Raw genomic sequence first — 18140 nt, forward strand, 5'->3', positions numbered from 1 at the left:
CTACCCTCACTATCTTTTGGCTCAGTTGTCCCCTCAAGGGCCGGGCTTCAACTATATCAAAAAGAGCAATATTAGCATCATATCCCAATGCTGACACAGTGGCTATGTGGATGGATTCAAATGGTTGAAAGATATATATTTGTAGTTTCGGAAAAAATAATGTCGTTCACCCTCTAAACCATATCCCACGACCAAGGCGTCTCTCTTACTCATAGATAGCCAGCCACTCATAGTAGCTGGGTGTTGGTCGGCCCGGCAGCATGGGAATACAACCGGCTGATATAGTCTCTCGATGCCTGGCCAGAAGGCCATGAGTCATGGCCTGCACAAAAGTTTGGGGTTACACATAGACTAAGCGAGTTGATAGCCGAGCATGGCGTTGGTGAACTAATACGGCCTTCTGGCTCAGTTAACCCATCAAGGGCCGGGCTTCAGCTACAATAAAGAACACATTGCGTGAACTAATACTCTGTGAGAAGATGCCTCGTAGAGTGAGCATTTTCTTGAGTATCTTCTCGTCTAATAGGTTCTTGTAAGATGCTCTCAGATTTCAGCATACGGGTCCTCCTTTAAACCTTCAATCCACGAATGAACACGAGAACAAAATTTTTCCTCACTTTCTCCATCCTCAGGCTCTTCATCTTCGTCGCTCTGGGGCATATCCAGCCAGTCATGCTTTCATAGCTCCTTTTCCCGGGACATACAACCGTCTGGCCTCAGCCAGTTGAATGTACTCCGAGTCGCAACTTTGGAGATGAACTCTTTGCTATGATCTAAAAACTTCGGGCGTGGGTAGATCATGCTCCTGCCCATTCGGTTCGACATTTGCGTCGGGCTTTGAAGCACAGTAGACATCCATCAAGACAGGCATCTCACGCTGGGTATGATCAGAGTCCCAAACAAACCCTTTGTACTGGAGCATATGGCCGTTGCAGTCTTTGTGTAGTCGCACCTCAACATCCGCTTCATCAATAGAAGTCTCGCCGAACGGAGCCCACTGACAGACTGGAGCGCGGGAGTGAGAGTCTATTTGAGAAAGAAAAAGAAGGCGACATTCGTCTGCTCAAGACGCGAAGTCTGATCGTTGAGAAGGGTCGGAGACGGGCATTTGGACGAAGGACTGAACTGTGCCTGACCACGCAGCAGCATTAAGATCTGTCGGGATCTGGCCAAATCCAACCTGCCGCACTAGTTTCCCTTGAAGCCCGAGAATGATGGGCCGCCTGGGGCAACCGATTCATGAACATCAGTCCGAGCATCCAAGGCTCGTTCGTTACCATTGGATTTATGACATCAAGGGCTCCTTGCAGCCATGGTCCAGCTTTATTACATTCTATTTCGGGGTCGAAGAAGACGCCGAAAAGAATACAATCGATGCCTCTGGTGTGGCAGCTCAAGGTTAGTAATCTGTCTAGATGCTGTGCTGGATTAGATGCTGAAGTTGTCGATGTGCGGGGCCTGTCGTTGGGCTGGAAGTCGACGTCAACTTGGATCCATGTTTTTGAGGGCTGAGCCTTGGTGTTAGCAAAGACAAAGATCGTGTTCCTTGCAGGGAGGGCAGCAGGAGGGCTGCGGCTAGAGCGGCCAAGCCTTGGTCCTCAATGCGATGAGGCTGGCAGAACTTGTCAAGAAACTGGAAAGCTTGGGTGGAAGATGCGGCAAGGTGTTGCGTTGGAAGCGAAGACGAAGGGTCTGGCTGGCCAGATAAAGCAAAAACTGGACACTGTTCCAATGAAGCAAACCATGGAGCCAATAGTTCATCCCCGTCCATCATCGTTGCATGCCACCCCCTGCCTGATGCCAGGACTGCAGCCCAGCAGCGAGCTTCTTCGGGGCTATGATCACCCAGGTAAACTTCGAGGATGTAGTTCTGTTTGGGCTATGCTCTGGCGCTATCCAACCCCCCTGGAGCTTGAGCATCAGCGTAAGTGATGGAGCATTCCCCAGCCAGCAGCTCAGCCCAGCGGGCTGATAGAATATAGGTCCATGCCAAGGTAAGGATTGAGACATAGTTTTGACCCTGTAGAGAGATCCAGCTGCTCATGTAGTTGTCCTCGGGATCACCCTGAATAGAGAGGAGAACCGGTTTCTTGGTCGTGACTGTGATGTCCACAGACTGATGAAAGGAAGGCATCTCGTGGCGGCACCTTTGAACGTCTTTCCAAGACCCAGGGTTTGGCACGCGCTTACATAAACTTAAAAAAGTAGAACGATGGTAAATGGCCCGCGAAGCACCCCTGGCCAGCTCAATTATGTACTCATAAATCCTGCAACGTGTGTTTTGTTGTTGTGGTTCATGACTTCAATGGCAGTCGGGTTGACGATAATTATGAAGTCCTAGATCCTTGCCGGGACTTTTGAGGTTAAAGGAAAATGTAGGGCTGGAAGATATAGTTGAAGCCTGGCCCTTGATGGGATAACTGAGTCAGATGACAGAATCCATCCACATCCCTTCTAAGGCTCACTCTACTCGGGCTTCCTCCCATACACAACAACGCTACCACATGGTTAGATAAGGGCGAAACGCAGCATTCGTAAACTTACACAGGGAGATAGGCGTGAATACGAAGATCCCGAAGCTGTTTCCGCGCCTCGGCGCAAAAGACCATCGTCTCCTCCTTGCTCCACTTCAACGCCCTCGTGAAGAGCGCCAACGTCAAACCCTCGAGGCCGCCGTCCAAGTTGGCAAATGTCCACGCGCCCAATTCCTTGTAGTGAGGATCCTTGGGCCAGGCGCTCAGTGGCCACTTGTAATGGCGCTCCTCGATGTCGACAAACCCGGCCTTTTGCATCATGCTCTTGTACTTGAGAGGGACACCAATAGGGCGACCAAGAAGGCTGCTTGTCTCGCAGAAGTAGTTGCCGAGTCTGCATAGTTCTGAGTCGGGGGGGAGCGTGCCGTCGTCGCTTGTGTAGGGGAGGACGATGTCCTGCATCTCAAACCAACCGCCCGGTTCGAGGGCGCTTTTGGCCCAATTGATAACTTGAGCATCATGGCTATTTCCTGGGGCGCTCACTTATATGCTTTCTGGATATAGGAGTCATAGTCCCGGAAGCTGCCGGCCATAACACGACTGAAGACAAAGTCAAATGGTTTAGTCCAGGTCCATTCCTTCTCGAGGTCATCAATTTCGAAGGAGCAGTTGACGGGGACCCTTTAGCAGCCTTATTAGTGTATAGGCTTTTACTGCGAAGATATAACTTACAGACTCGGCTGTGTCGGGCTGAGATCCACGCCAATCACTTGTTCCAAAAATCAGCCAGACATCTACAAGTGAAGCAGCGGTTTGAACCTCTGATCCTGGAAAGGCGTCAGCTGTTATGGAAGTTAGCGATAGGCTAGCTATCAGACTTTCAACGGTGGCAGACCATATTCAATGGCCCAACACCCAGTCCCAGTACCCAAATCAAGAACTCGCTTGGCGCCCTTCTCCCCAAAAGGACAGAGGGCGAGAGACCCTTGGAGCGTCAACAGCCAGACATTATGCTGGATTTCTGATAAGCCCCATCAGCCACGATCATTGCTGGATCAAGTGTTTTGCTATACCCAGGCGCTCATTTTCGCTCTTGTCGTTGGGATATGCGTATTCTACAAGATCAGTCAAAGGCCAGCCACGCCTGGCACATGGGTCTTACTCCCAGCGCTCATGGAATGGTAGGTTCGCCCATTCTCAAGCTGATGCTGCAGAATACTCGATCTTAAAGATACAAGAGAATCTGTCAGTGGCTTTGTCCAAGTTAGACCACTTCTTCGTTAAAGATGATGGTGACATCACTTTGTTTCAGTCGAGCGTGGGGAAACTCACCACCGAGACAACAGAATCGCCGTCCTCAAAATCATCGGCATGCTATTGCAGTCAGTACAACCAGACAATTAAGTCTACTTTGACTCACAATGATATTCTCGGGTTCCAGACGCTCCATGTTGAGTGTACCAGAATGACTTAAGTCGACTTTGCAGTTTCAAACACACTTGAGAAAGTCCTGGTTTTTATGACAAGCACGATTGTTTATTCGCGCATTCGCAAGACTCTCCTCTCTTGCTACCTTCCGCATGCAGCGGGGACGGACCCCTGATGGGAGGCATTCTGGTCGAATAGCAGTGATAGGCTGGGCTGCTGGTCCCTGTATTCAAAACCAACATACATATGCATGCGGACTCAAGAAAACATCACAACGTATGATGGCGGTGAACTTAGCTCATGGTTAAACCGTAGAAGGAGAGAAAAATGAAAAGTATTGTAAAGGTTTCAGGTCAAATTAAAGAACAAGGTTAGTGCCAGAAGATCATCAAGACGTGTTTACCCCTTGGCCAGACGCAAGGGCAACTTCAGATCCCACCGACCTCAATGGTTGGGGTCAGGGATGTCATCTTAGCCCACCCTACACTCTCCCGGGCGCAATTCATCCAAATCATTTTGAGTTTTTTTACCTTTACTATGGATGCCAGCGCACCAACTAAAAACCAGCCGGTGCCCTTGTTCGTGTTGTTGCGCTTTTGGTGACTCCTTATGCTTAGTCATCGTCCTCAGGTGACTCGCCGCGTCTCACGAACAGAAGGACGACTCAATCTTCTCCCTCCACATCTCAACGATTTTTGAGCTTCAAGGGTCAGCCTCTTCCATCAAAAGTCGCATACTCTTACGAATCAGTGTATCAACTGGCATAGGTACGTGTGTCTATCAAGCATCAATCTGCACTGGGGGTTCCGTCACGGTCATTCATCTGGATTCGTGGCGTCGTATCTGGACCTTGACTTGAGAGCAATCCTCACTCATCTATTCCCATTCATTCGAGAAGTCTTGCACCATTGATTCATTATTGACAGTCATTGTCGCGTCTGAAGTGAATACTAACACTGATATCCGCACAGTGACACCTTCTTAACACTCAGCCGCCTTTACACCTCCAGGATGAACCCTCACCAGATAATCGAGCGGCCAAGGCGTGTCCGGCTACCGATAGAAATTCTTGTCATGATCGTTGAGCTCCCTATTCAAAAAGATTCCAAGGCCATCTTGCGAGCCTCTGATCCCATCACGAAATGGCTTTTGGCGTTTACCAGAGTTTGCAAGGCGACATACCCCACGGCATCAAAGCTTCTCTGGCGATATTGTCTTCGCATAGACTCGAAGCAAAGAGCTCTAGATTTCATGCGGTTCCTCGCAAATCCGCTCTACTACCCTCGCAGGGAACCCCGGAAAGTGCGTGATGAAGCCAGGCTATTCCTCGCCCCATTTCCTCAAAAAATTGAACCTCAGGATTCCAATGGAGAGATTGAGCCTGAAGTGCCAAGAGCCCCCGTCGAGGAGGCAGAGCCTCAGGCGACCGAGCCTCAAGAGCCGCCTATTCACAGGTCCAACCCGAGCGGACCCATGAATCCCGCCGATTCGGATGATAGCTCGGAAATCAGTGATAGCTCAGACGACTCCTCTGTCCGCTCCTTCATCTTTCGGTATCCACCATCACCTCTCAACGACCTTGAGACAGCTCGGACTACACATGGGATTCTCGCCACTCTGGCACCGATATTAAAGACGTTAATCATCGACATGCCGCTACGATCTCTCCATCCTGCTGCTGACGAAAAAGGCATCCGCAGAATTCTAAGACGAGGCTTCGAAGCCTTGGTTAACCTAGAGGAATTTGTCAGCGTCCATGATAACCTTTTCCTCGACGCCACATTGGATCCTGATATGGAAGAAAACGTCTGGTCCACGTGCTGGCCAAAGCTACGCCGTCTTTGTCTCTTCGGCCAGGAGGCTGGTGAGAGACTTTGGGCCACCATGGCTCAGCATCGTCACTTGGAAACTGTCGTCCTTTCAAAGCCAACTCCGCATTACTACCAAGTGCCTAAATGGGACATAAAGGGACTCTGGTTCGAGTACTTACCCGGAAAACGACGATACCCACGGAAGCTTTCCTTGGTCATAGTTAATTGCATTGGTCAAGAGGCTGATTTTAGAAGGTTTGCTGCTTCATGGAAGAAGCTTGATCCCAAAAACCGACTAAATATTCGGAATTTCACGCTTCAAGCACCCCTTGTCAAGGCCTACGACGGGGCTATGGAGACATGGCCTCTTATTCCAGCAGACCTTTGTCAGTACTGGATCACGGAAAAGGCGCTCGATGGCGGACTGTGGGATGTCGTTCGGAAGAAACACGAAGCATGGCTGAGGGATCCTGGCCCTCTCAAACCACGTGCTCAGTATTACTAGGGTTGCTTAAACTTGGAGACCTGTCGAGAAACAGGGCTTATCTTTATCCCTTGGCAACCTGTCTCTCATCGTGATGCGTGGTTATTTTGAGGGCATTTCGCATCATTTATTCCGTTCGGGGAATAGAGACGAGCTCACTTGGCATGGGCTGTGCCGGTGTGCATATGCCGTCAGCAAGTAGCTGCGTAACCTAGTGAGATCCTTGGCATTGTGGTCAGCTTGGCAACTGAGCTGAGACTAAGGCTGTGATTTGCAAAGACCGAGTCAATAAACTCTAATTGTAGTCTCTGACTGGCCGCGAGTTAGACTGTGACAACTAACATATACGATATGTTTGATGGTTGTTGCGGTCCACAAGTGGCAGAGATGTTTCTCTCCACAACCGTGAACTGCCATCGGAACTCTCGGATGCGTGCTCACATACCCTTGCTTCGTGAAACTGACCCAACCTATCAGAATACCTGCCTCTGCATTATCTGCACCGATCACGCCAAAGTCCCGTCATGTTTGTAGATGTATCTGTGGAGACACTCAAACCTCAGCCCCTTGTCCACCCCCGCTCGCCGTTCCATTCCACGATCAGGTTACAATGTTTCGACGGCGCAAAATATACTCAGATTTGGCTACTGTCTTGGCATGTCATCTCGACTTTTAGGCGAGGCACAAATACGAGGGTTGTTTGTGGTTCAAATCGGGTCTGGTCTCACGTAATACCGCTTCCTTGCTCCACAGCCCAGCCTCTGATAAACATCAGGGTTTTTCATGTCGGGCAAGGAACTGGTTTTGCGAGGGATGAGGGATACACGTGGTGGCGGAGCTGTTGAGTGGAAAACTGGGTGCCTTGGTGGAGAGTTCTTCTGTTGGTAGGATCCATGTTTTAAAGGAAGCGGGTTCACTTTGCGTAATAAATCTTTATTTGTTGTCGGCTTTGGCGCTTGGATTGCGTTTCTGTTGTTAGCGGTCGTTCGTTCGTTCATAATGCGGCTGTTTCTCGCTCTGATACTGCCTCTAGGATGGCCGCTCCTGGTGGCATCCTCCTCGCCTGAACCATGTGCACTCGTCACCGAGATATCCGGCGAGAGTGGGAGTTCGATCGTTAAAGTCCCCGCTCGATTGGCTCACGAATGTCTCCTGTCCATCCCCTTTCGCTCAGATCTTGCCAGCAAGTTTATTCAGGAGATCAGCAAACACATTCAATGGCACTCCACAGTCGACGCCCTCAAGGATCCCCCGGCTACATATACTTCATCGGCTACCGATATTTTGGGTGGCCTGGAGAAGATTGGCCGGACGAACTATGCGAGCCATTACGAGTTTGATACTGCCATCTCCAACCTCCTCAGCAGCGCCAACGATGGTCACCTGGCAATATTCCCGTGCACGCTTTCGATATTCGACTTTTGCCTGGAAGACGCGGGGTTAGTGTCTGTCTCAACGGACGGTATCCAGGCACCCGAGGTGTACACTCTTTCAGACTCTCTGCTTCTCAACAGTACCATCGTTCAGGTCTCTCCTATCGTGTCGATCAATGGCAAGCAAGTCAACGCGTACCTCGAGGAGATTGCAGGTCCCTTGAAAAGCCGCGATCCTGATGCCCGGTATAACCGAGTCTTTTACTCTCTACCCAGCTTGGCAACGGGAAATACCTCGCCGACTGGTGCCTTTATCGACAGGGACGGCGTGTATCCAGGTACCGACGTCACCACGATCGAGTTCCGGAACGGTTCAAGTATTGCACTAAATACCCTTGCGATTCTCGGAAAGTCCTTCTTTTCTGCAAGGGATGGCAGCGATGTTTTTGACGATTACTGCCTCAACAAGCAGCAATCCCCATACTTGAAGCCCAGATCCGCAAATACTGGCGAGTCAAAGCCTTATGTACAGCCCCCGAAGCAGTCGGGACCTTCTGGATATCCTGAACCTCTGGTCCGTGATCCTTACAGTCAGATCAACGGCTACACCCTGGATGACGAGACGACAGTGATTCTCATCACCACTTTCACTACTGCTGGAGGTGGATTGCCTGGAAACCAAACGCGGGTGTTTGCCGAAACCGCAACTGAAATCGTCTCAAATGCTTTGGCCAAAGGACACACCAAACTTATCATCGATGTATCTGGAAATTCAGGCGGGCAGATCGACAGGGCTTTTGACCTATTCAAACTTTTTTTTCCATCGAAGGAACCTTACTCGGCCACCAGATTTCGACGAAACGAGGCATCCGAGGGTATAGTCAAGGTGTTTGGGAGCATCAGCAAGGAGACTGCTCAGATGAATGCCCCCCTGGCCTACGCTGGACAAGTCACACCAGACCAAGAAGCCGGTTTTGAGTCTGCGGAAGAGTTTCTCGGCGACGATATAGAGTTGGGAGGCAAGGTCAGTTCGCTCTACGCCAACTACAACTATACATCCAATTCTATCAGGGCCATTCCGATACGAGGATATGGAGGTCAACCCATCAACATGACGCAGCCTTTCAAAGCAGAGAATATCATCATCATCGGCGACGGCGTTTGTGCCTCGACTTGCACCACCTTTGTTAACCTGATGACGAATGTTGGCGGTGTCCGCACCCTTTCCTTCGGTGGACGTCCAAACGGGAAGCCGATGCAACTCATGGGAGGTGTTCGCGGCGCAGAGTCCCAGTCTTTTTCAGGCCTCGCCCAATGGACGAACAAAGTGCTGGAGTTATTAGGCCAGTCAATGAAGCCTGATGGAAGCACTAATTTCCTATCAAAGGAGGAGGTCAAAAGGTTGAAGGAGGTGCTTCCGCAAGATCCTGGTCAATTCCCTATCTCTATCAATGGAGGAAACGTCAACTTCCGTAACGCGTACCAGGAGGGAGAAGACGACCTACCCCTCCAGTTTCAATACCAAGCCAGTGACTGCCGCCTCTACTACACTGTTGAAAACGTCTTCCACCCGCACACGATTTGGAAGGCGGCCAAGGAGGCTATCTGGGGAGCTGGGATCTGTGTTGTAGGGTCTACAGGTGGTGTTGGTTCTCTTGAGTACAAGAGTAAGGGGAACGAGACGGGGGTTTACAAGAGCGAGGAGACGGGTGGAAGGGCAGAGAACAAAACAGAAGAGGATAGCGGTATAACCAATGCAGCGACCGGCGTAAAGACTGACTGGGCTGGGCTGATGTTTGCCGTTTCCATCATGGCAGTACTTCAATGATAATGTTTGACCTGGGAGTGACTGGACGTATCATAATGATGTGTTCATACAGTGGCCATATCCACCATAAATTTATTCAAAGCTATTCAGTTTTCGCTACCCAAAACTCCATGTTAATTCCCTTTCAACAAGAACTGCCAGTACTCGACGGAGTAGAACCACAGCTATCAGATAGATTCAACGACGACAGCTCTGCTGCCAGCTGCGGTATGCCCCAGGGGAGATTCTCCCATGACACCATATTTTGCTTTCTAGCAATGATCATGGTCTCGTAAATACCTGCAACCTCTTGACTATCCCAGATCCCTTCTCTCCGACGAACGGTGCGTAGCAAGGATATCGCTCTAAACTGTGTGTCGACATCCTCGCAATATGTGCACACGAGGGAGAGAAGCGGTATCAAGTAGCCGTTGAAAGCAAATACGGGAGTCGGTCTTCGGTTCTCAATTTCAACCAGCACCTCTGCCCGCTTCAGGATCTTTTCGCCGTCATCCCTTGGAATCACCTGCTCGATCGTCTCAAACTTGACCAGCGCCTGCCAGACGGCCTGGTGCATATCGAGTGACGCAAAGGCGCTCTTCTCCTCTGGTGATGGCTCCGCGTACCTCTCTTCACGCTTGGTGAGTTCGTAGCGGGCATCCCACACGGCAAACGCCCGTCTCGAAGCATCCAGGGCGGCTTTTCCCGCCTGGTAATCAAACTCCCACCCTGTAATGCCCATGCACGACGTCTCTAGGGGCCGGATTGGTCGGGGGCCTGCAACAAATTCGATATAAGTCTTGTCGTAGAACTCATCGACGCGCTCCAAGTAGAAGGCTGCTTCGACGAGGTCGGAAAAGGGTGTCTTGGGGTCACCCATGTGGCCGGCGCGAAAAGGGAGGATAAGATCGTGAAATGTGTCGCTTCCCACATAGATGGCGACATTTTGTCCAAGCCGGTAGAACATCTCGGTGACGAGGTCGAACAAGCTATATTCGACCTCTTTTCCATTCGTGGGCTGAAACAGGGATGACGGTACATCCCCAAATTTCATCTCGGCCCGGAAAGAGTTGAGAAGCTGGCACCCAGCCTTGAGGTGTCGTATCGACTCTGTGTAGCGCCCGTGTAGACTCTCAATGCAGATAAAGATGACACAGCATATGAGAGTAGTCTGGAGGTTCATCTCAGAGTTGTCCTCCATGAGAGGCTTCATGTGTAGTATGGCCTGGTTGTACTTCTGAATAGAGGCATACTCAAACTCGGTCGCCAATGACGTCGACGTGGCGTCTCCCTGATAGCCAGCCACAAACCGACGATGTGCTCCGCCTAGGGCACAGAGTGCGTGCTTGACCGGCTCAACGGTGTGGGCGAGTGGTAGCACAAAGTTGCGCCAAAACAGGGACCCAGAGAGCACGTCGAAATCCATAATAGTACACTCCCGGGCGTGGTAGAAGAGGGCCGCGTCGGTTGGGGAGCCGAGATTCTCGATCGACAGGGCAGGTCTAAGTGCCGAGAGGGCCCGGCAGTCTGGGAGCTTGGGCTTGGACTGGTACTGCACCAGCTTCAACGGCTTCCTTGCCTTGACGACGGGAGCTTTGGGATCTTCGTAGCCGTCGCACTTCTGCCTATCTTTCTGACATCGTTGACATACGGGCTTCTGTTCGTCACACTTCAAATGCCGGATTCTATTGAGAGCGGATCAGTACACAGGGATGTACCACGGGGAGTTTATCTGCACAACTAACTTGCTACCGGGGGTGTTAGCATACATGGCCACTCAAACACACTACAGACCAAATGATGACGACATACCAAGTCTTACAGCCAGTCCTCACTCGCGGTGCCTTTGCCCTTGTCCACTTCTTGCGTGGTGGTTGCTGAGGCTCAAGCGGAGCCATCTTGGACAAAACTACGAGCGGCCCAATCAAGGAGAGGGAAGAGGTTCACCTGTCGCGTGGCCAGACTTGCAGCGGCCGTAAAGAATATTCGGGAAATTCACACGATACCCTTGGCGGCGCTGCCTCGATGGTTAAATGGTTTGGGGGCGCCATGGACATGATCCCGGAGACATAGCGGGTCTGCCGAGTGTGAGCGACGCCATTGGCTGGACCGTAAAGGATACGAATACTTTGCCGTTTCCGGTAAGGTTCCAGCTGAGTGACAGTGCTTGGCTTCAGCCCTGTGACAGGGACGTTTGTCTTTGGCGTGGCTGTGTGGTCTGGACCTTTCCACGAACGGGTCTCATGTCTCGGCCAGTTTAAATAATGAAAACATCCCCTTTTGATCAGCGTACGTGGTGGACGACGTAATCAAGATCGAGCTGAAACCATAAATCCAGCTCCGTCATTTGAAGAACATGGCTATCTCGGAATGCCAAGAGGCTTGGCTCTAGGCAGCTTTCTTGTAGGTAAGGCTTTCTCTCAGCTAATAACTCAAACTTCGACTGACCTCCTATTCAGATATTGGATCCCTGAGTCCTTTTGCCTCACCGTCTGAGTCGTTTGACATGCATCGTCCGTGCAACATGGACCAACACCAACACGAGAGCAACCCTAAAGAGGCCGCCAAGCCTCCGAGATTCAATCATGACTTTTGAAGGAATAAGCGCTATTCAGTTTGAACTGTTGATCGGAGAGATTCTTATGCCGTAATTGGCTCTTGGTAAATGTTTCGTTACATTTGCAGGGCGAAAAATATTGTCTCGATTGACATGACATGTGAACTGGGTCACGTGGGTGCCGAGATCCGGGATTAGCCGCCCTTGGAGCCCCTCTTCTTTTGACAACTCATGACTCTACCAGTGAGAACCTGCAGACGAAGGATTTCCAGGCAGACAAGTAGACGGACCTGGCGGAATTATCCGAGACACCTGCTGTTGAGTGCGCTCCGCTTGTTCATTCGACCGAGTTACCGCCATGGCGGCAAGAAACATCCGTTTCGACTCTCTTTGTCCTAACCGCCAAGTAGCAACTCAAGGTGAGTCTACCAAACCCACAGTTGTCAATACAAACTTTAACTTGACTAAAAAGACTGTCCTCTTTGTATCAAACGACGGATCAAGTGCGATCGAAGCCTACCGACATGTGTCAAGTGCGCCAGCCGAGACCTGGACTGTCCTGGTTATCATCCTGTTCCGCTCAGATGGAACCAAGGGGTGGCAAGCAGAGGCAAGTTTGCCGGAAAGTCAACTCCAGTACTGGATAAAGACAACAGAAAGTCAAAGAAGCACAAACTCTCAAAACGAAGAACTGCTGAGGCCGAAGCCTCTTGTAACAGTCCTCAACCTCAACACACCCCATCTTCATCAATAGAAACAACCCTTGATTTACCAACATCTACAGACGTTCCCCATCCATCTCAAGACCTTGATCTCGTCCATAGTATTTCATCAGTCACACTTTCCAATAGTCTCCTAAACCACTTCTGCACCAGAGTCATCCCTCGACTGACCTGGATCGACCTCCCCGGCAGTCCATGGCGAAACACGATTCTACCTCTAGCCCAGAACTCGACTTGCCTCCGCCTCGCGATAAGCAGTTTAGCAGCTGCTCATATACACACGACATCGACCGAGACTACCGATCAGACGGCACGGCTCCTTCAGATGCAGACGTGGCTCAGGGATGAAAGTCTTCGAGTCTTGAATCAAAAGATGCGACTTGAGCTACAGCCATCCCATGGAACAGTACAATCACAAACTAGTCAGTCTTTTGTCGAGATTCTCACAGCAATGCTGGTTTTGTGCTACACAGAGGCGTTTATCCCCGGATCAAGGGACTGGAAACTCCATCTGCGTGCCTGTCGAACGCTCATCAATTTCGGCAACCTACGGAGCCGCAGAACAACACCAAACGGCATCGAGAGCTTCATACTCAAGGAAGTATCTGATCTCGACACGCTTTGCAATATTTCCGTCTTTACCGACGACTCGACGTCATTATCCGAACCCTTCGGCGATACCAGAATATGGTCTTTTACGGGAGTGATAAACGACATTACAACGGTCGAGAGACAACGTCACCATGCTCGACGAAGAGGTCAACAGCTGGCAGACATGAATATGGAAGAATGGCGCCAAAGGGCTCAGAACGCTTACACTGAAGTGTCTGCCAGAGCCAACACACTCTCTGAGGACCAGGATATGCGTCAATGCTTCCAGGCTGTTGTCAGCGCACATTACCACGCCACCATCATCTACAGCTATCAAGCCTTTGCTCCCGCCGAAAAAGTCCAAGAGCTTGTCAAATCCACCATCGACATCCTCCTCCGCGAAATGCAATCCGTTCTAGCAGGACATGTGCATACATTCTCCCACGATTTGTTTCTTCCATGCTTCATCGCCGGTACAGAGTGCCGTGGAGACAAGCTAAGGCAGTCCATCATTGAGAGACTATTTCTCGACTCGCTATCTGTGACGGGGCTTTGGTGCAACCATACGGCTCTTCAGTTTCTCACGACTCTGTGGGGAAGCTCTGAGTATGAAATGGGTATGAACTGGATACAGTATGCTCGAGAGAATGAAGCACGGATTGGCACATTTATTGCCTTTTGAGCCACCTCTTTATGTCATCTACGATCTCCGAGCAGTGTACGGAGTGTCAGGGATACGTTGGCAGCGATCGACTCGACTTCATGTACGGAGCACAACATCGCCAAGAGATACCCAACCCTATATGCTCGCTGCGGTCCGGCCATGTGTATTCAATACATTCTATTCAATGACTGGGACTATTTCAACTGTGAGACAAACCTCATCGGTCCGGTTTCGAGTTCGGCTACTTCCACTTTGCCTCCCAGCCCCGAAAGAATGGGCTCTCGGGCAGCGTTTGATGCTGCCAGTCCTTTTCCATGATTCCATTCTCAATCTGATACCTCTCATACTCGGCTAAGGCTGGCTTGAGTATGTGTTCAACATGCCAAACGCTCTTATACCGTATCAAATTCTCCTTGCTATCACTGATGACCTTGAGGCTCAACGAGGGAACATACGGTTCATCCTTCAAGCTAGTCACTGGGGTGAAGAAGACTTTGAAGTTGAAGACTACGGCACCTGACAGTGGAAGTCGGCGTAATGTCTGCCAGTCGACGCGAAAGTATAGATCCTCGAGGCGAAGAGACGGATCTTGGGAATCCCGGATGCTCAGACCAGGGTCTTCTGGAGGCATGTACAGATGTTGGCCAACCTCAAATCCCCATGCCCCTCTCTGAATAGGCTTTGACACTGGCATCTTGGTGAAAAATCTGGACGTGTCAGATCAGATGGGACATTTCTTCTTGGCCATGTTCACGAAAATTACTCACCGATCCATACTCAGCTGCATCTTCTCCCTATAATCGGGGACAGGTTCATGGATCTCAGGTAGACCCAAGCCGAGTTTCGTCCCTAGACTCCATCCAGTTGATGCGCAGATGACACCTGCACGGAAGTGGTATCTTCCAGTCTGAGGGTCTCGAAGCATAATGGCAAAGTCTTCGGGGACGTTTTCCAACAACACGTGAAGCGGGTCAATTGTCGAAAGGTCATATTCAGTGCCGAAGATATGGTTAATGAAGGTGTTGCCCTTTAGTTGAAAGTAGCGGGGATACCGCGCGCAAAGGAAATGTATCACCATTTCCGTGAGCTCCTTACACGCCAACTCGGACCCAGGCAACGCATTCAGAATATCCTTTCCGTTCTTGGCGAAGATTTTCTTTCGTTCCTGAATGTATCGATGGTACATGTTGTCAAGCTCAATCCAGTAATCTGTCTCCATCTTCTGGAACGCTATCGCCGAATTTAGTACGTTGATGCAAGTCAAGGGGAGGTTCTTACACATAGTTTGATGGTAGGGCCATCTCAGAGGCCTGTAAGGTCTAGGCTGGGCAGTATTGATGTCAAAATCCTCCACTGGCTTTGGCAGAGGAACCTCTGACAGAGCTGCGTAGTCGGGAAAGTTGCCCAACTTCAAGACATCGCCAACGGTGAACCCGCTGTATATGAAGCGCTCGGGGCTTGCAGTTGCGTGGTTTTCATCCATTCCGAGGACCAGCCTCGACAACTTCGATATGTCCACATTCTGATCGGCGTGAGGAAATCGGGAGTCGAAGCTGCTCAGAGCTGGGCGCTGCGATGGTGGGAACACATCAGAGTAATCTTGCCCGGCTTTGGAGCGTTTTGGACTCGCCGCCAAGCTATGACTCTTCTCTTCCCTGGCACTTTTGCATCTTCGGATGAAGTAGACAGCAAAGAGGACTACAGTGACGTAGCATACTGTAGACAAAACCCCCGAGGAGAGAAAGGGCGGTTGTACAGCAAAAGACATGATGAATATCCCACACAGTGGCAATCCACTATAAGGGTTAGGCGAGGCGTTTGCACTCTTTTACCGACACTCTATTAATGATTCAGACCAGCCATCTTAGCTATCTCTTATACCCATCCCAGATTCCGGGTTCCCGGTATCGTTCTCGCGAAGGTTGTCCCAAGCCACACAGGAACAAAGTTTCTCGCCAGGACTTCTCTTCTCGGATTAGCCCACAGCTAAAGAAAGATGATAGAGGTGCATACTTTCTCCCCCCACCTCCCATATCAGTCTTAGCTTGGCAACGTGGAGTCATCTGATGGCCATCATCTGCACCTCTGTGTGAAGTCATGGCGTTTCGAGGACTGCCGAGTGGAACATGTTGTTTGTCTGTGCAAATCAGAAGTCTGATATTTCGGGATTTGATCGTCTCGAGATAAATCGACATGGTGATTGTTTGTTTGGCCAATTATCTACGCTCTTGGCTTTGGCCCGGGCCGGTTTAACGATAGCGTTTGTGGAGACTGATGCAAGCGAGGATCCTCAGGCACTTTGGAGCCGTGTGAACTCGATCCTAACAGATGAAGGAAATGTTGGCAATGATTGATGCTCGCGGCCTGTGCTTCAAGCAAGGATAAATTAAGAGACACCAGGTCACAGTTGGAGGTTAACGAATGGTGTCTACCGTCGAACAATGGCAACGGATCTCTACCAAGTTCAACATACAGAATTGTAGACGGTGTCATGTCACAAGCTCAACTACCACAACCCGACAAGACATCGACGATTCTCAATGAAACAACCCACTCACTCCTAGTATTCGGTCATGAATTTTACCAAAATACGTAATACTGTACAACTGTAGACGCATACCAAAGGTCCGGACAAGCCCGTGATGGAGATGATGTTCTTGAGTCAATACGCTATGCCCAAAGTAGCAGGCCCCGCGAGAAAACTCCACAGGAGCGGTATCGGTACAAGACAACCTCCAAGTATGAACAGAGGAGGGTCTCGAGGTGGATGACGGAGTCAGATAAATAAATGCCTTGCGCACTCCTAAAAGTTAAAATGAAAAAGCATTCCTTTCAAGTCATCAGAACGAGATTGTTCGTGGTCTCTTGTACACTCCCTCCCTGACACCATGCAAGTTCCTATACTCGCAGCGGGCATCTTGCTCGCCATCTGCCTGATTTACGCCAAGGTAACAAAGTTCTTTGAAAGCCTTCAAGTTAGTATGCTAAGAATTTTACGATCAAGACTTGGGTGAGCCGTCGAAAACAAACAGCGTCAACCCAAAATCTGCCATATCCAGACGAAAAGCCAGCACCCATTGCGCCCCTGGAAAACTTTGACTGGAGGACAAAGAAACCACCTCAGTTTCGAGGCTTCAAGCCTAAATACAACATCTCGATGGGTAGGTATCTCATACTATCTTCCGAGTACCAGCTAACTGTGTGAAAAGGCATCAGGCGTGATACTCCCTCTGAACTCCTCTCCATTGACCACGACTATCTGGATCGCGTCAACCAGCGCCGAGAGATTCTCAAGAAGCATGAAGACACAGTCTGTGGATTCCTACCAGCGGGGGAACAGGCTGTGCTAGAGATTTACGACTACTTTCTTACACAGTACCTCCCTATCCGATATCCCACCATGTTTCAGCTCTCCCAAGACAGAACCATCTTCAACAATCTCGTCACCAACAGATCCTTCCCCACAAAGACCCAGGACGTTCGATCTGCGCTGCTCAATCTCGGCGAAATTGTAGAAGAGGAGCTATTCCTGCTCGTCCCAGACTCTGACAGTTACCGGCTCGTCGCTTACGTCTGTTGTTTCCCTTCAAGTTTCGATCCAGCGGAAAAGCTTGGGTTACTCTTGAAGGACATTCACAAGCCTGTTCCGGGGTATGAAAAGATTGGGCCGAGTATGGAACGATTCTTTGCAAAGTTGCAAGTTGGTAGCCCCATCAAACGACAGAATGTGAGTAACAAATCATGGGCAACTCTTCAGAGACTCACAAAGAAATTTCACAGTGGTCGGTGCAAGTTCACCCCGAGTTGTTTGACTGCGAAGCAAACCACCGAATCAAGAGCTACGATGGCCCAGGTGAACCAAACATAGAAGATGCAAGTCCCCCAACACTCGCTCTCCAAGACACCCCCTGCTAAGAGACTTCAGACTTTTCTACGATCCGAGCTGCAAACCCTAACTCGCTTCTCAAACACCCAGGCCATCCTTTTCAGCTTCAAGACCTATTTATACAAAGTCACCAACGTCAAAGCGCAGGGTCAGGGCCCCGAGTTTGCAGAGGCCATTGAGGGGATCCGGCAGGGCAATGTGCCGGAAATGTGGGATTATAAGGGTGCACCGAGATGGGGGGAGGCCGTTTGCAGATACTTGCGGTCATGATCCACGTGTACATGGATTAAAACGTAGTCCAAAAAATAGTTTGTTAACCAGTTGGCCACTGCCTGCTTCTGCT

General features: G+C 50.2%; 7 protein-coding genes across 7 annotated transcripts; 4 read left to right on the forward strand and 3 right to left on the reverse strand.

Annotated features, from left to right (window-relative positions):
- Positions 1 to 2466: 2466 nt before the first annotated feature.
- Positions 2467 to 2936, reverse strand: LRP88_03625 (S-adenosyl-L-methionine-dependent methyltransferase; the record flags this gene model as incomplete). The annotated part of the gene is made up of 2 exons (XM_083240239.1): positions 2467 to 2497; positions 2545 to 2936. The coding sequence occupies 2 exons, from the start codon at positions 2934 to 2936 to the stop codon at positions 2467 to 2469; spliced, it is 423 nt and encodes a 140-aa protein (XP_083103529.1).
- A 1977-nt stretch (positions 2937 to 4913) lies between these two features.
- On the forward strand, positions 4914 to 6218 carry LRP88_03626 (uncharacterized protein; the record flags this gene model as incomplete). Its single annotated transcript, XM_083240240.1, has 1 exon — positions 4914 to 6218. One exon carries the CDS (start codon positions 4914 to 4916, stop codon positions 6216 to 6218), a length of 1305 nt encoding a protein of 434 aa, XP_083103530.1.
- Positions 6219 to 7196: 978 nt separating this feature from the next.
- On the forward strand, positions 7197 to 9398 carry LRP88_03627 (uncharacterized protein; the record flags this gene model as incomplete). Its single annotated transcript, XM_083240241.1, has 1 exon — positions 7197 to 9398. The coding sequence occupies one exon, from the start codon at positions 7197 to 7199 to the stop codon at positions 9396 to 9398; it is 2202 nt and encodes a 733-aa protein (XP_083103531.1).
- Positions 9399 to 9522: 124 nt separating this feature from the next.
- Positions 9523 to 11275, reverse strand: LRP88_03628 (uncharacterized protein; the record flags this gene model as incomplete). Its single annotated transcript, XM_083240242.1, has 2 exons — positions 9523 to 11006; positions 11161 to 11275. The coding sequence occupies 2 exons, from the start codon at positions 11273 to 11275 to the stop codon at positions 9523 to 9525; spliced, it is 1599 nt and encodes a 532-aa protein (XP_083103532.1).
- A 1832-nt stretch (positions 11276 to 13107) lies between these two features.
- Positions 13108 to 13929, forward strand: LRP88_03629 (transcription factor domain-containing protein; the record flags this gene model as incomplete). Its single annotated transcript, XM_083240243.1, has 1 exon — positions 13108 to 13929. One exon carries the CDS (start codon positions 13108 to 13110, stop codon positions 13927 to 13929), a length of 822 nt encoding a protein of 273 aa, XP_083103533.1.
- A 223-nt stretch (positions 13930 to 14152) lies between these two features.
- On the reverse strand, positions 14153 to 15679 carry LRP88_03630 (heme-dependent oxidative N-demethylase family protein; the record flags this gene model as incomplete). The annotated part of the gene is made up of 3 exons (XM_083240244.1): positions 14153 to 14618; positions 14679 to 15141; positions 15190 to 15679. The coding sequence occupies 3 exons, from the start codon at positions 15677 to 15679 to the stop codon at positions 14153 to 14155; spliced, it is 1419 nt and encodes a 472-aa protein (XP_083103534.1).
- Positions 15680 to 16799: 1120 nt separating this feature from the next.
- Positions 16800 to 17826, forward strand: LRP88_03631 (heme-dependent oxidative N-demethylase family protein; the record flags this gene model as incomplete). Its single annotated transcript, XM_083240245.1, has 4 exons — positions 16800 to 16890; positions 16944 to 17072; positions 17121 to 17638; positions 17692 to 17826. The coding sequence occupies 4 exons, from the start codon at positions 16800 to 16802 to the stop codon at positions 17824 to 17826; spliced, it is 873 nt and encodes a 290-aa protein (XP_083103535.1).
- Between the last annotated feature and the right edge of the window lie 314 nt (positions 17827 to 18140).

The sequence above is a fragment of the Fusarium phalaenopsidis genome, assembly GCF_050370095.1.
Source record: "Fusarium phalaenopsidis strain FUZ10S chromosome Unknown contig_32288, whole genome shotgun sequence".
Taxonomy (NCBI): domain Eukaryota; kingdom Fungi; phylum Ascomycota; class Sordariomycetes; order Hypocreales; family Nectriaceae; genus Fusarium; species Fusarium phalaenopsidis.